The 16,627-nt window shown below is 48.2% G+C and overlaps 1 protein-coding gene across 1 annotated transcript; it reads right to left on the reverse strand.

Moving 5' to 3' along the window:
• Positions 1–10,606: 10,606 nt before the first annotated feature.
• Positions 10,607–15,496, reverse strand: WARS2 (tryptophanyl tRNA synthetase 2, mitochondrial). Its single transcript, XM_075847673.1, has 5 exons — positions 15,243–15,496; positions 15,070–15,150; positions 14,175–14,260; positions 12,348–12,466; positions 10,607–12,127 (listed from the first exon to the last, which is right to left on the reverse strand). The coding sequence occupies exons 1-5, from the start codon at positions 15,306–15,308 to the stop codon at positions 11,679–11,681; spliced, it is 801 nt and encodes a 266-aa protein (XP_075703788.1). The 5' UTR covers positions 15,309–15,496; the 3' UTR covers positions 10,607–11,678.
• Between the last annotated feature and the right edge of the window lie 1,131 nt (positions 15,497–16,627).

Genomic DNA, 16,627 nt, shown 5'->3' on the forward strand with positions numbered 1-16,627 from the left:
GGAGCAGGTGCAGACTGATTAACCACGGGCGTCGACACAGAAGCTGTGTCTGGAAGATCCTTTACAGTACCCCCCCTTTTATGAGGGGCCACTGGACCCTTCCTAGGTGGACCTGGCTTATTGGGGAACCGAAGATGGAACCTCCTGAGCAATACCCCAGCGTGAACATCCCGGGCGGGTACCCAAGTCCTCTCCTCAGGCCCGTATCCTCTCCAATGGACCAGGTACTGGAGGGAGCCTTGGACCATCCTGCTGTCCACAATCTTGGCCACCTCGAATTCTACCCCTTCAGTGGTGAGAACAGGGACCGGAGGTTTCCCCGAGGTAGCCAAGGACAGGGAGCAGCGTTTCAGGAGGGAGGCATGAAACATGGCGTGTATTCGAAAAGACGGGGATAACTCCAGTCGGAAGGAGACAGGGTTAAGGACTTCAATGACCTTGTACGGCCCTATATAGCGGGGAGCAAATTTTTTGAAGACAGCCACATCAGATCCCCGACCACAAACAAGGTGTTAGCAGAACGTCTTCTATCTGCCTGAGTCTTTTGTATGCTCTGGGACGCCTCTAGGTTCTTCTGAACCTGGGCCCAGACTGTGCACAGTTCCCGATGAACGACCTCTACCTCGGGATTGTTGGAACTACCAGGTGAAACAGAGGAGAACTGTGGATTAAACCCAAAATTACAGAAAAAGGGGGAGACCCCTGACGAGTTACTGACCCGGTTATTAAGGGAAAATTCGGCGAGGGGAATGAATGAGACCCAATCATATTGACAGTCAGAGATAAAACACCTTAAATATTTTTCTAGGGACTGATTAGTCCTCTCAGTTTGGCCATTAGTTTCAGGATGGAAGGCCGAGGAGAAGGACAGATCAATCTCCAACTTTTTACAGAAAGCTCTCCAAAACAATGAAACAAATTGTACCCCTCTGTCAGAAACAATATTGACAGGGACCCCATGGAGACGCAGGATGTGTTTGACAAACAAGGTAGCTAACGTCTTAGCATTGGGTAGTTTCTTGAGGGGCACAAAGTGGCACATCTTACTGAAGCGGTCTACTACAACCACCGACTTGCCTTGGGATGGAGGCAAATCGGTGATAAAATCCATGGAGATATGTGTCGAAGGTCTCTGGGGAATGGGCAAAGAACATCGTAATACCCTTAGCCGGAATTGCAGGGGAACAAACAGCTTGTTCTCAGGAAGGTTCCCGGGAGCTGACCCTTGATCAGCAGCAATTTCGGAGACTAAGTCAGAATCAACAGAGGATATTATTATACCGGGAGGCAAAATACAAGCAGGATCTTCCTCCGAAGGAGGGCTGGCCATGAAGCTACGTGACAGTGCATCAGCCTTAATATTTTTAGACCCAGCCCTATAGGTGACCAAAAAGTTGAATCTAGTAAAAAACAAAGCCCATCGAGCTTGTCTCGGGTTTAGCCTCCTGGCAGATTCTAGGAAAACCGGATTCTTGTGGTCGGTAAGGACCGTTACCTGGTGCCTAGCCCCCTCCAGGAAGTGGCGCCACTCTTCAAATTCCCATTTAATGGCTAAGAGTTCGCGGTTGCCAATGTCATAGTTACTCTCAGTGGGCGAAAACTTCCTGGAGAAGTAGGCACAGGGACGGAGATGGGTGAAAGACCTGGTACCCTGGGACAAGACAGCCCTCACTCCCACCTCGGAGGCGTCAACCTCCACGATGAATGGCTCCATTTGGTTAGGCTGAATCAGAACGGGGGCCGAGATAAAGCACTCAAAGGACCTCAAAAGCCTGGACAGCCTCAGGAGGCCAGTGGAGGAGATCAGCACCTTTGCGAGTGAGGTCCGTAAGAGGCTTAGCGATGACCGAGAAGTTAGCAATAAATCTCCTGTAATAATTAGCAAACCCCAGGAAGCACTGTAACGCCTTCAGGGAGGCAGGTTGGACCCATTCCGCCACAGCCTGGACCTTGGCGGGGTCCATGCGGAATTCATGAGGAGTGAGGATTTGACCCAAAAATGGTATCTCCTGCACCCCAAACACACATTTTTCGGTTTTAGCAAAGTTTGTTTTCCCGAAGTGCCTGGAGCACCTTCCTGACATGCTCAATGTGGGAGGACCAGTCCTTGGAAAACACAAGTATGTCATCAAGGTACACTACAAGAAATACCCCCAGGTAATCTCTTAAAATCTAATTTATGAAATTCTGGAAGACCGCGGGAGCATTACACAACCCAAAGGGCATGACGAGGTATTCGAAATGACCTTCGGGCGTGTTAAACGCAGTCTTCCCGAGTTGCATTGGTTCATCCGAGTTTTCCATGCAAGAACGAAGCAACGGAACCTCGGGAGCCATCATGGGGGAGCCAGAGGAGAAAGCACAAAAACGTTCCCTGAGACGTCGGTCAAGACGTACCGCTAAAGCCATAACCTGGTCTAGGGAGTCAGAAGAGGGATAGCTAACTAGCAGATCTATCAGGGCGTTCGACAGACCCAATCTAAACTGACACCTCAAGGCAGGGTCATTCCACCGAGAAGCTACACACCACTTCCTAAAGTCAGAACAATACTCCTCAACGGGTCTCTCACCCTGACGTAAGGTCACCAGCTGACTCTCGGCAAAGGCAGTCTTGTCAGTCTCGTCATATATGAGCCCGAGAGCAGAAAAAAAAAAAGATCAACAGAGGAAAGTTCAGGGGCGTCAGGAGCCAAGGAGAAGGCCCATTCTTGGGGCCCGTCCTGGAGCCGGGACATAATTATACCCACCCGCTGGCTCTCAGAACCTGAGGAGTGGGGCTTTAGACGAAAATAGAGCTTACAACTCTCCCGAAAGGAGAAAAAAGTCTTCCGGTCCCCTGAGAACCGGTCAGGCAACTTGAGGTGGGATTCAAGAGGTGAGGTGGGGGGCACTACCAGGGTAGCATCATGCTGGTTGTCCCTCTGAGCCAGGGCTTGGACCTGTAGGGAGAGGCCCTGCATTTGCTGAGCCAGGGTCTCAAGGGGGTCCATAGTTGTGTCAGGGACCAGGGTAGAAAAGCTGGGCTTGTGATTATGTAATGACGGGGTAGGGAGACAGACAGGTGAGCCCTAATCTACCCGCCACTCAGTCCCTGCCTACTTGCACGACCCGTCGTAGGCGACGGCTCCTATTCTCACCATGTGCACGACTGACAAACAGACAAGGGTACACAGAAGCTAAGGGAAATGGGGCAGTTGCCCACGGCAATACAGTGAGCAACAGAGTAGTGAACGAGCCGAGTCAAACCAGGAGTGCACAAGGTACAAATCGCAGAGCAGGAGAGTAGTCAGTAAAGCCAGGGTCAATATGAAGCAGAGGTAAATAGTACTAGCTGGAGCAGCAGAGCCAGGAAACAGGCAGAATCACAGGCAAAGAAGGAGCAGGAAATTAAGGTATAAATAGACAGAGGGCGGGAGCTAGAACCGTCTGGCCAGGCTGTGATAGGCTCTCCGACTCCTCAGCCTCCCAGCCCTAGTGGTAGCAGATCGAGTCACTATCAGACTTAGGAGCAGGTGTAGACTGATTAACCACGGGCGTCGACACAGAAGCAGTGTCTGGCAGATCCTTTACACTCACAAACCAGAACATAGCGATGTCGGGGCCTCACCAACCAGGACATAACGACGCTGGAGCCTCACCTACCAGCACATAGTGATGCCGGAGCCTCATCGACCAAAACATAAGCAATGCCGGAGCCTCACCGACCAGAATATAACGATGCCAGAGCCCCGCCTGCCCCCACTAGCTTCGCCCTTACCAGGGCCTCACCAACCAGAACATAGCAATGCCGGAGCCTCACCAACCAGAACATAACGAAGCTGGAGCCTCACCTACCAGCACATAGTGATGCCGGAGCCTCATCGACCAAAACATAAGCGATGCCGGAGCCTCACCGACCAGAATATAACGATGCCAGAGCCCCGCCTGCCCCCACTAGCTTCGCCCTTACCAGGGCCTCACCAACCAGAACATAGCGATGCAGAGGCCTCACCAACCAGAACATAGCGATGCCGGGGCCTCACCAACCAGAACATAACGATGCCGAGGCCTCACAAACCAGAACATAGCGATGTCGGGCCTCACCAACCGGAACATAGCAAAGCCGGAGCCTCAGCGACCAGAAAATAGCGATGCCGGGGCCTCACCAACCAGGACATAGCGATGCCAGAGCCTCACCAACCAGAACATAGCGATGCCGGGGCCTCACCGACCAGAACACAGCGATGCCGGGCCTTACCAACCGGAACATAGCAAAGCCGGAGCCTCAGCGACCAGAACATAGCAATGCCGGGGCCTCACCAACTAGAACATATCGATGCCGGGGCCTCACCAACTAGAACATATCGATGCCGGGGCCTCACCAACTAGAACATATCGATGCCGGGGCCTCACCGACCAGAACATAGCGATGCCGGTCCTCACCGACGAGAACAGAACGATGCCGGGGCCTCACCAACTAAAAAAAAAATTAGAGAAGGGAGGAAAGAGCTGTGGATTCTTCTTGATGTTGTCCTATTCTCCCAGCTCTTTTGACCATCTATTAATTGTCTTATATCGCCCGCTATTATGTTTTAAAGCTCTTTGCCTTAATCTGTAAGACATCTGAAATGAATGGAACCCTGGATAGCATCTACCCATCAGTATTTTATAAAATCATTGGAGCCAGAATCCCAGCAGGATTTGCTTCCGTGTCCAACATGATAAGGACCTGGAGTCAGATTTTGAGCGTAGACGCTATGACTTGCCGCTGGGCGTTCTAAGCACAGGGGTCTGGCATATTCATGGGTTCACCCAACAACTTCGCCTCGATCCTGATGATTGACACACTCCATCTGAATGTGCTGAACGAAATCCTGCACATGCGCCATACGCACGCCCACTTCCCGGCACAGTGCCGTTGTTTGCCCTCGTTGTGTACTAGTGATGTGCGGCCGCATGTGCAGGAGCGTTATAAAGCTGAGCTCCTTAGTGCGCAGGATTTGAGATGGATAAAGGGGAAGAAGCCGGCCGATCCATCAATAGGAGGCGGGATGGAGGCGGGCAGAAAAAGGAACGGGTGACTCGGACAGGATAAGATATATACAGAACGTGCACTCTTAAAACCGATCACAGAGGTACGGGGAACTTTTATAAAAAATGATTGAGGGCACAGGACTGGGATAGTCGATTGGGTGAAGAAACCGATGGGACAGGTTCCCTTTAAAGGGTTATACCAAGATCCTGTTAATAGGTGACAAATGTTAATCTTGGGACCACCCCTTATAGGACAGTCTTCGTGAGGAGGGGTCTCTTATAAGGTGTTCCTCTATATCTACATATTTTTCCTTCTGGGTTACACCACCAATATTTAAAGTTGGTCTGCGAACATCATATTGTCTTATAACTCCAAGTCAGGGACCTCAATCTCTCCCATTTTTATACGGCCATACAGAACATGTCTTTGTACTCTTGGGGTTTTATTTTCCCATATGAATTGATAAAGGGTCAGGTGGAGAGTTTGTAAAACGCACCCAAACTTTCAGGTGACTGTCAGAACAATGTCATATGTACCTGAGGAATAACACTATTTCTGGCCAATAAATGGCTGGTAATCTGCATTATTTAGCAGTTTTCCCCTCTTCAGGCTCTCTCTAATTCTCAGTGGTCTCTGAGTTATTGGGAGGAGCCTAACTGCTATCATGTCTTACATACACAGCACAGAGTAGAGGAGAATCCTGCTCACCTCTCTCATCACATATATATAAAGGCTGCAGCAACAAGGATTCACAGCTATACTGCTCATTACTGCTGTATAATGTCCTCCATGCTGCTGCTTCTAGTAAGTGTTATATATCACCCCAGTGCTGGATTCACAGCTACACTGCTCATTACTGCTGTATAATGTCCATCATGCTGCTGCTGCTTCTAGTAAGTGTTATATCTCACCCCAGTGCTGGATTCACAGCTACACTGCTTATTACTGCTGTATAATGGCCTCAATGCTGCTGCAGCTTCTAGTAAGTGTTATATCTCACCCCAGTGCTGGATTCACATCTACACTGCTCATTACTGCTGTATAATGTCCTCCATGCTGCTGCAGCTTCTAGTAAGTGTTATATCTCACCCCAGTGCTGGATTCACATCTACACTGCTCATTACTGCTGTATAATGTCCTCCACGCTGCTGCTTCTAGTAAGTGCAAACACTAGAAAGAACACAGTGCGATTGCAGCACTGCTAAACATTACAAACAAACAGACTTCCAAGTAAAGATAACGGTAATTATTGAAAAAAATAAATGGACAACGCATTTCAGCTTTAAACCGGAGCCTTCATCAGGTCCCAGCGCCAGCCCATAGAACAGGCAGCTATATATATATATATATATATACATACATACACACACACACACACACAGTTAAAATGGTGGATAAAGTGGGGTCAAAGTGTTGCAGACACAGGTCACAGCGCAGGCTACATAACAATGACAGAACAGGTTACACTACAATTACTTAACAGGTTAAAAAAGTGTGCAGAGGACCCCTCGTAGGCTGTAACCCAGAGCAGCAGTGGTGGTGCTGCAGACCTAAAGTCAGTATTTGTAAAAAAAAATAATTAAAAAAATCCATAGAAAACTGAACGCTGAGGCGGGTCGTCATGGCAACCTGTAAACGATGGGAGCAGTGGACTGCGGTGTCAGTGAGAGATATGGTGCAGAACGGCATCCTGGGTTGTCGGAGCCGGTGTATAAGAATAATGCAGGGAGTCTGTTTCTACCGCATATCGACGTATCAGCGCCAGTTACACCAAATCCAATGTAAACGGGGGGGGGGGGGGGGGTATTATATAGACTGCTGAGGATTTACTGAATGAGGGGATGACCCAAAAAGTCAGATATGTAGGTTGAGATGTGTGTACAGTAGGGATAATATGGGTCAAATGAGGACTCGATCATTAAGCCCTAATGGTGCAAGGGTCCAGTATGACCGACGTGGTCTAGGCTTTAGGAACCTGTTGGAGCCCCGGTGGCTACTTGTTCTATCAGAGGGATCCTAATAGTGGTAAAGTCGGCATTATGTAGAGTGTCGCAACGCGTTATCGCTGAGCTCCAGAAACCCATTAGTGACTTTGGAATGATGCTGATCGCGTAAAGTCCGGATCGTGCGTCCAACATATTAAAGTTTTACAGGAACATTCAATAAGGTAAGAGACGTATTCGCAACCGCAATTAAGAAAATTGATGGAGAACTTTTCTTGTGACGGTAGAACTAGTTTCCTTAGTACCATGCATAACGCTAGAGCGACATACGCATCATGCCCCCCCATCGAAACGTACCAGTCCTCATAGGGAAGAGGGGAACGGGGTCTGGTCCTTCCTCGCGCAGTCGGCCGGTGCCAGGACGTTTCCCAGGGTTGTGGACCTTCTATATGGGATTTTCGGATAGGTTGGTAGCTGGTCCTTAAGGAAAGTGTCATTGCGCAAAAACGTTCCAATGGCGCGACAATGACTTCCAGACACAACCGTAACCGGTATTAGAAGTAGTGATGAAATAAAATTTTATGAGTTGGTGTCACCTGGTTTACGGCTTTTTGACAAATATTCCTGTTGTGACAGTTTCTTAGCTTTACTTAGGGCATTCTGGATCAGACCCACTGGATAATTATTTTCTTTGAAGTGATTTACTAGAACTTTAGATGGTTAGTTATACTGCTGTATAATGTCCTCCATGCTGCTGCAGTTTCTAGTAAGTGTTATATCTCACCCCAGTTCTGGATTCTCAGCTACACTGCTCATTACTGATGTATAATGTCCTCCATGCTGCCGCAGCTTCTAGTAAGTGTTGGGGTATATTCACTCGTAAACTCAAAAACGTCTGAAAATACGGAGCTGTTCTCAAGCGAAAGCAGCTCCTGATTTTCAGGCGTTTTTGTAGCAACTCACTTTTTTTGCTGCGTATTTTACATCCGTATTTGGAGCGGTTTTCCAATGGAGCCAATGAAAAACGGCTCCAAACACAGCCCAAGAAATGACCTGCACTTCATTTGACGCAACGTCTTTTTACGCGCCGTATTTTGAAAATGACGCGTAAAATGACGCCTCGCAGGAACAGAACACCGTAAATCTCATTGCAAGCAATGGGCAGATGTTTGGAGGCGTAATGGTGCCGTTTTTTCAGGCGTAAACGGCCCGAATTACGTCTGAAACCACTGCGTGCGAACATACCCTTATATCTCACCCCAGTGCTGGATTCTCAGCTACACTGCTCATTACTGATGTATCATGTCCTCCATGCTGCCGCAGCTTCTAGTAAGTGTTATATCTCACCCAAGTGCAGGATTCACAGCTACTCTGGTCATTACTGTTGTATAATCTCCTCCATGCTGATGCAGCTTATCTATCTATCTATCTCATATCTATCTATCTATCGGGGTGTAGGATTCTCCTCTTCTATGTGCGGTGTATAGAAGACATGATAGCCTATCGGCTTTGCCCACACCCTTTAGAGAAAACAGAGACTTAGGGTATGTTCAAACGGCAGCGTCCGTAACAGCTGAAATTACGGGGATGTTTTCAGGAGAAAACATCCCCGTAATTTCAGCCGTAACGGCATGTGCAGGTGCTTGAACGCCGCATCCATTACGGACGTAATTGGCGCTGCTTTTCATTGGAGTCAATGAATAACGGCTCCAATTACGCCCCAAGAAGTGACAATATACGCCTCGTGTGAACAGACAAACGTCAACCCATTGCTTTCAATGGGCAGATGTTTGTCAATGCTATCGAGGCGCATTTTTCGGACGTAATTCGGGGCAAAAACGCCCGAATTACGTCCGTAATTAGTGTGTGAACATACCCTTAGAGATAGAGCCTGCAGAGAGAAAAGATGGCAGTCCTGGGATCTCAGTGGTTAAGTTGCCAGGATTGGAGTTCTTTACAATCCTGGGGTGTCGCACCGACTGACGGCTGCTATTATAGCGATGGCGTGGACACCGCTGTTTTGCCGATGCCATCACTATAATGTACACTTACGAACTCTTGCAGGAACTGAACAGCTTCCATGATATAAATGTACGGAATTGGGCAGGAAGAAGTTAAAGAGAACTATAAATGTAAGTGGGTCAGTAAAGCCGTTCCTTACTTCGGAGTGCAGTTATTTCCTATAAAAGACGATCCCCAGATAAGAATAAAACCTTGAATATAATTAAAAATAACTAAAATAGCAATGATTAAGTGTCCGAGCTGGACGTAAAGTACGTAAATGTGCGCTGTGGTGATGACACAGGCAAAAGAGGCGAGTGCACGCCATCACTATATCAGCCGCCATCACTATATCAGCCGCCATCGCCATAACATCAGCCGCCATCACTATATCAGCCGCCATCGCTATATCAGCCGCCATCGCTATAACATCAGCCGCCATCGCTATAACATCAGCCGCCATCGCTATAACATCAGCCGCCATCGCTATATCAGCCGCCATCGCTATATCAGCCGCCATCGCTATATCAGCCGCCATCGCTATATCAGCCGCCATCGCTATATCAGCCGCCATCGCTAGAACATCAGCCGCCATCGCTAGAACATCAGCCGCCATCGCTAGAACATCAGCCGCCATCGCTAGAACATCAGCCGCCATCGCTAGAACATCAGCCGCCATCGCTAGAACATCAGCCGCCATCGCTAGAACATCAGCCGCCATCGCTAGAACATCAGCCGCCATCACTAGATCAGCCGCCATCACTAGATCAGCCGCCATCACTAGATCAGCCGCCATCGCTATAACATCAGCCGCCGTCAGTCTGCGCTAACACCCCGAGATTGTAGAGAACTCTGATCCCGGCCATTGTGGTATGTGGGAGTTGGTGCCCTCTCAGGTGCCCGCAGCTCGTGGCGTCCGCTCTCGTCTGCACATGGTGGGAATCGACCTCATGACCCTTCTATGAAACTCAAACCCAGCAGGTCAAACACCCCGAGTGACCCCATGTCCCCAGCATCTGGAGCTCCGACGTGTCCTCAGCTGAAGGCTCCGGCCACAAAGCAGCGCTGGTGATGAGACCGTCAAAGTATAAAACCCCCCCCTCCCCATTATATGATCATTGGGGGCTCGTCCGGGAGCTACATTATAAAGAATACGTCGTGACAATGTAACATCTGAAGGGACCAGCAGGGAGGTCTACAGCTGGTGGGGAGCCGCAGAACTGATGAGCCAAGGGGCAAAAACACAGAGATGTGCAAAAGTATTCACACCCCAAATGAGTCCGAACAACCAGCACTGCAGAGATTCAGAGATCGGACCGGTCGGGATTACTGGGGCCTCAGCAGCTGGACCGGTCACACATTCATGGCATCTTAAAAGGTATATCCACTTCTATCTACATGACAACTATTTTCCCACACCACCAGACAGTTGTCAGACTCCACTCCTTTAGGTTAGATTCCGATCACAACATAGGCATCAGGGGGTCCCTCTAGTTACGAGTCCTAATGCCATACAGGGACCCTGGAAAGTTGTGTGACGAGGACTATGGGAACACGTGACGGCGGCTCTCGGGGTTGTCACCTAAATAATAGACAGCGGACGAGAAAATGAAAGGGTCAGTCCTATGTAAATAAAGCAGTCGTCGTGTAATGAAGTATTCTGCGACATTTAATAAGTTGTGGTTCAATCCTCCACGTTTTAGGATCTCTGCTGGCTGTCAGTGAACGGGAACAGCAGGACGAGTAGCCGATAAATAACGAATTGAGTTTATAAAATGCCAACTACTTTATTCTGTATGTGACACGCTGGTCAGAGGGGCCCCGGCGTTTTACCGTCTCCGGACCGTCCGCCACGTATTTATCTTCTATTACTGGGTTATAGTATCGGAAACGTCCAATAATCCAGACTCTCCGATAGATCGGAAGCCATAAATAACCAATCCCAGACACGGCGTGCGGTCCAATCCTGGAGCTGAACGTCCCTTACACAATAATGACCCCCATGTCCATCCCATAGTTCAGAATGTTTGATAATCCGGCACGTCTGGTGGTGAGAGGTAGAAAACAAGGAAATGATTGACAGATGGACGTCCGGTGGATGATGGGAGTAGTTGTTCGGGTCCATAGTCAATGCTGCACGGTCCACCCCTCTACATAAAGCCTGATCACCGTGTAATGGAAAATTCTGCAACTTTCTAATAGACTATCAATACCTCCTCATGTTCAAGGTATCTGCTTGCTGTCAGTGAATTGATCGCTTCTAAGGTCTCAGAAGCCCTGTTAAAAATGAAAGATCTGGAATCTGGTGCATTTACATGTGAAGGCTAAAAACCCACCCTGAACTAGTCCTGTTCACACAGCTGAGGGTTTTGTTACAATGTGTCAGTGTACAGATGGAGACATGCTTGTCTTGTATTTAGTTCACGGGAGATTATTTACATGGATACATTGTAACAAACCCTCAGCTGTGTGATCAGGAATAGCTTATTAGCCATGGGATGTAAACAAGGAAATATCCCAGTCACTGACAACAAGCAGAGATACTAAAAAAAGCGTGAAGAACTGAAACCCAAATCCTAGAAGAAAGCTGCAGAACATCTTATTATACAACGATGAAGCTTTATTGACGCAAGACGAGGCCGGTCAGCAGGATAGGAGCGCAAGAGTCGGTGCCCCCCTCGCCCAGTAAGGGGAGGTGAAGTTATAATTTACGGGCCTTGTCATCTTAACCCGACCATCGCGCAGACCGCGTCATACACCGGAGCCGCCACCGTCCTCGCTCTGTCAGTCCCGCGGTTCAGAACCTCTGTAAGAAAGCCGCCATCCCCCCTGAGCCTGCGGATCTCCTCCCGGATGGGCGTCAGTTTGGCGATCACGGCCTCCGCCACCAGCAGCTTGTACTGCGCTGTCTCCAGGCCACGGCTCTGCTGCACCAGCTCCTCGGGGGCGTGGCCGGTCACCCCACTATGGATCGTCACCAGGTTGGAGACGCCCGGTCGAGCTTCAGGGTCATAGGTCACCTCGGAGGTGAAGTCCGTCACGGCCTTGCGGAACTTCAGGACTATTTCATCCGGGGAGTCCGTCAGCCGCACGGTGGCCAGAAGTTGGGGGTCCGACTTGGACATCTTCACCGAAGGATCACGGAGGGAGCGGATCTTCTTGGAGCCGCCTGTAAACAGATCACACACCGTTACATGTACACAGGCAGGACACCGGGTAAGATGCGCCAACCCCCCCAGCTTTCCCAGGATCCTGAATGACAAATCTCCCCTGGGCGAGCTGTAATGGCGACCATATTGGCGGTCACCCAGCTTTGCCAGATGCAGATAAACTGGACTGCACCTCTAAAGCTAATCAATGAAGAGAACGTAATATCAGCCGTCACTCACTCATCAGAGCTCTGGGGATCGGGAACAATTCTCCGTATCGGTGATTGAAGATCCGCGCCACGTCCTGCGTCAGCTCCAAGTGTTGCACCTGGTCATCACCGACCGGAACGTGTGTGGCCCTGTCATATAAAGAGAGGAGACATTGTAACAACACCGCATGCTGGAGCCTGCCGATCACTGCCGCTCAGCACCGATCCAGCACCACACGTTTCAGATCCCCCCCGTCCCGGCCACTTGTATATTACATGACTTAAGGTATGTTTGATGCTTCCGCTATCTACGACCTTACACCCCAAACCCCAATAAGAGACCACACATGAATTTTGGTGTAAAGGCCACAGCAGCCATTTATTAAACACACCTTTTTTCTGAAAAAGAGCATAACCATAAACACATCATAACTCCATGATAACATCCTGCTCTATTTCCCAACTCCAGATAAAGGATCCTTGAAGGCACTTCAATCATTAAACTCCATCGTTTCCTTATTAGGTCTGGACCCCTTACCCTACAGCCGTTCTGCACCTGACCCGAGGGCACCAACCATGTCCAAGACCTCTCTCTCCCTTCCTGGGGACCCTGCCCATCAGGAATATATATGAGCTGGGTAACCACTCCCCAGCCCCTCCAATACTATCCCGGGTTAAACGCCCCGAGTTCTCTTGCAACAATCTCCATTGTTGCTTCTCCTTCTCATTCCGTGCCTCCAAAGACCCCTCCTCCTACCGCCATTGCTACTGTGACAAAACAAAACCCCAACCGACAAATTCCCATAAACAGGAGAAAATACTGGGAGGGCGGGCGGGACAAAACTTTCTCCTGTTGTCCAGCGGGAAAGAGGGCTGCCTCTTCCCCGCATGGACTTATATACTTTATTCTCCACCCACCACATATAGATACATTTTGCCCCATGCCCCCTTTCACATAACCCTCCAATCCCTATAAATATAGCCTAAAACATAATACCTAGAACATAATAGCCTAGAACTCCCAAACACCTAGTCATGCGCTTGCTTCATTACGGCTGCGCCTACATTACGCTGGGCTTACTTCACAGCCTGAACACAACGACGAGCCGACGCCTCTCAGGTCACATTCAAGCTGCCGCTTCTTTATTACACAACAAACGAGAATCCAGCCAGAGCCGGGGAGTCCGGAACGCGCCAATGTGACCCGGAACGCGCCACTGTGACCCGGAACGCGCCACTGTGACCCGGAACGCGCCACTGTGACCCGGAACGCGCCTATGTGACCCGGAACGCGCCTATGTCACCCGGAACGCGCCTATGTGACCCGGAACGCAGCAGTTTATCAGTCCTGTAGACGGGTTTCCGTACAGTCCATGGTCCTGGGGAGCTGCAGGGGATCTGATCACGGATCGGGGCTGGAGTTCTGTCATATTTAGGGTATGTTCACACGACAGTGTCCGTAACGGCTGAAATTACGGGGATGTTTTCAGGAGGAAACATCCCCGTAATTTCAGCCGTACCGGCATGTGCAGGCGCTTGAACGCCGTGTCCATTACGGACGTAATTGGCGCTGCTTTTCATTGGAGTCAATGAATAACGGCTCCAATTACGCCCCAAGAAATGACAGGTACTTCTTCTACGCGGGCGTCTATTTACGCGCCATCATTTGACAGCGGCGCGTAAATATACGCCTCGTGTGAACAGACAAACGTCAGCCCATTGCTTTCAATGGGCAGATGTTTGTCAACGCTATTGAGGCGCATTTTTTGGACGTAATTCAGGGCAAAAACGCCCGAATTACGTCCGTAAATAGGCCGTGTGAACATACCCTTATACACCCATCCCCCGCAGCACTTACTGGTAGAGCAGAATGTCAGCCGCCTGCAGCGCAGGATAGATGAACAGCCCGACGCTCCCCTCATTCTTCTGGCTCTGACTTTTCAGCTGTAAATAAAAAAAAAAACACAAGGTGACGCTCCAAGTCTAAAAATCTACACGGACTTTACGTCTCTTGTACTCCAGTCCCCTCCAAAGCTGCGTTCACAATTCTGCTTTCTTCCTGTTAGCTCTCAGGTAGTCTCATCTTACATGCCCTGTGGGATCGGTGTAAAGGGCATGCTCAGTGGTGCTGCACTCTGGGAAATATGAAGTCGTCTTACCTAGGAAAAGACTACATCTCCCCAATGCAACGCAGCAGTGTCGTGCGCCGGGCTCTGTTCACACCAGCGCTGGTCTCCATGCACCACATTTCCGTTGCGTTTAAGATTCTTTATTAAAAGAAATAAATAAATGGGGACTTGACAAACCCCATGACCAGTAAAAGGATTTATGGAAAGCCAGGACGCCAATGTGAACAAGGCCTAGAGGAACTTAACTAAACTGTTAGAGCAGGGTCAAGCTCATAGAGTCAAAGCAGCAGAATGGTGTATGCAGCTCTGGATGTGACTGGAGTAGAAGACTTCACACCGCAGAATTGTGCCGGCAGCTCTAGATGTGACTAAGGCTCTGTTCACACTGGGGTCGTGGCTCCGGATATTACAGAATCCATGATGGAAATGACCGATACGTTTTATTGATCTGTCAGTGTGAACAGAGTCTTCCGTAAAGGAGATATAAAAAGCGGACACCCCCTTTAAATATGAAGAGCTGGACTGGACATAAACCACAGGCTTGTTTAAAGTGGGCGGTACCGGGGTCCTGTCCAGCTCCGCCCACACACAGATTTCTAGGATCGGACAATCTCCGTTTCTAACCTTCCACTGCGGCAAATGGCGAAGCCGCGGCATCGACGTCAGACAGCCGAGAATCCACGCGAGCTGCGCATGTTCTGGGACCTGGAAGAGATCAAGGAATCAATATAGGACTGAACACGGACGCCGGGGCAGATATACAGACACCTATAGATTATATCCCATCCTATACTGACCCGAGACTGCTGGAAGAGAACGCACCGCTCAGGATTCACCCCACAGGCCAGAAGACAGGCGGCCATGTCCAGTACACTGCCCCGCAGGGCGGCCGGGTCCTGGGGAACAGTGATGGAGTGCAAGTCCACAATACTGTACAGAACCGAAGCAAAGTCATCCTGGAGACCGACCCAACTCTGCAGCGCCCCGAGGAAGTTACCCAAGTGCGGGATCCCTGTCGGCTGAATCCCAGAAAAGACTCGCGGGGCGAAGATCTGTAATAGAAGAGAAAAGGAGACGTAACTAACAAGACTGCGGCCGCCATGTTATATGTATATAAACCAATATAGATATGAAACTAGTATGTATATAACTACTATAATACTGCTTCTATATACAATAAACTACTATAATACTGCACCCTATATACAGGAATATAGCTACTATAATACTTCCCCTATATACAAGAATATAACTGCTATAATACTGCTCCTATATACAAGAATATAACTACTATAATGCTACCCCCTATATACAAGAATATAACTACTATAATACTGCTCCTATATACAAGAATATAACTACTATAATACTGCTCCCTATATACAAGAATATAACTACTATAATACTGCTCCCTATATACAAGAATATAACTACTATAATACTGCTTCTATATACAATAAACTACTATAATACTGCACCCTATATACAGGAATATAGCTACTATAATACAGCTCAGATATACAAAAATATAACTACTATAATACTGCTCCTATATACAAGAATATAACTACTATAATACTGTCCCTATATACAAAATATAACTACTATAATACTGCTCCTATGTACAAGAATATAACTACTATAATACTGCTCCTATATACAAGAATATAACTACTATAATACTGCTCCTATATACAAGAATATAACTACTATAATACTGCTCCTATATACAAGAATATAACTACTATAATACTGCCCCCTACATACAAGAATATAACTACTATAATACTGCCCCTATATACAAGAATATAACTACTATAATACTGCTCCTATATACAAGAATATAACTACTATAATACTGCTCCCTATATACAAGAATATAACTACTATAATACTGCCCCCTATATACAAGAATATAACTACTATAATACTGCTCCCTATATACAAGAATATAACTACTATAATACTGCTCCCTATATACAAGAATATAACTACTATAATACTGCTCCTATATACAAGAATATAACTACTATAATACTGCCCCTATATACAAGAATATAACTACTATAATACTGCCCCTATATACAAGAATATAACTACTATAATACTGCCCCCTATATACAAGAATATAACTACTATAATACTGCTCCCTATATACAAGAATATAACTACTATAATACTG

Source organism: Rhinoderma darwinii (assembly GCF_050947455.1).
Source record: "Rhinoderma darwinii isolate aRhiDar2 chromosome 5 unlocalized genomic scaffold, aRhiDar2.hap1 SUPER_5_unloc_56, whole genome shotgun sequence".
NCBI lineage: Eukaryota > Metazoa > Chordata > Amphibia > Anura > Rhinodermatidae > Rhinoderma > Rhinoderma darwinii.

Bases quoted from the DNA above. Each gene is read 5' to 3' on its own strand.
- WARS2 (XM_075847673.1), bottom strand. From the start codon at position 15,308: ATGGCCGCCTGTCTTCTGGCCTGTGGGGTGAATCCTGAGCGGTGCGTT. The intron at 15,151-15,242 runs GTCAGTATAGGA...GATCTCTTCCAG, and splicing joins TTCTCTTCCAGCAGTCTCGG to GTCCCAGAACATGCGCAGCT. The intron at 12,128-12,347 runs GTGAGTGACGGC...ATCTGTTTACAG, and splicing joins GATCCCCAGAGCTCTGATGA to GCGGCTCCAAGAAGATCCGC.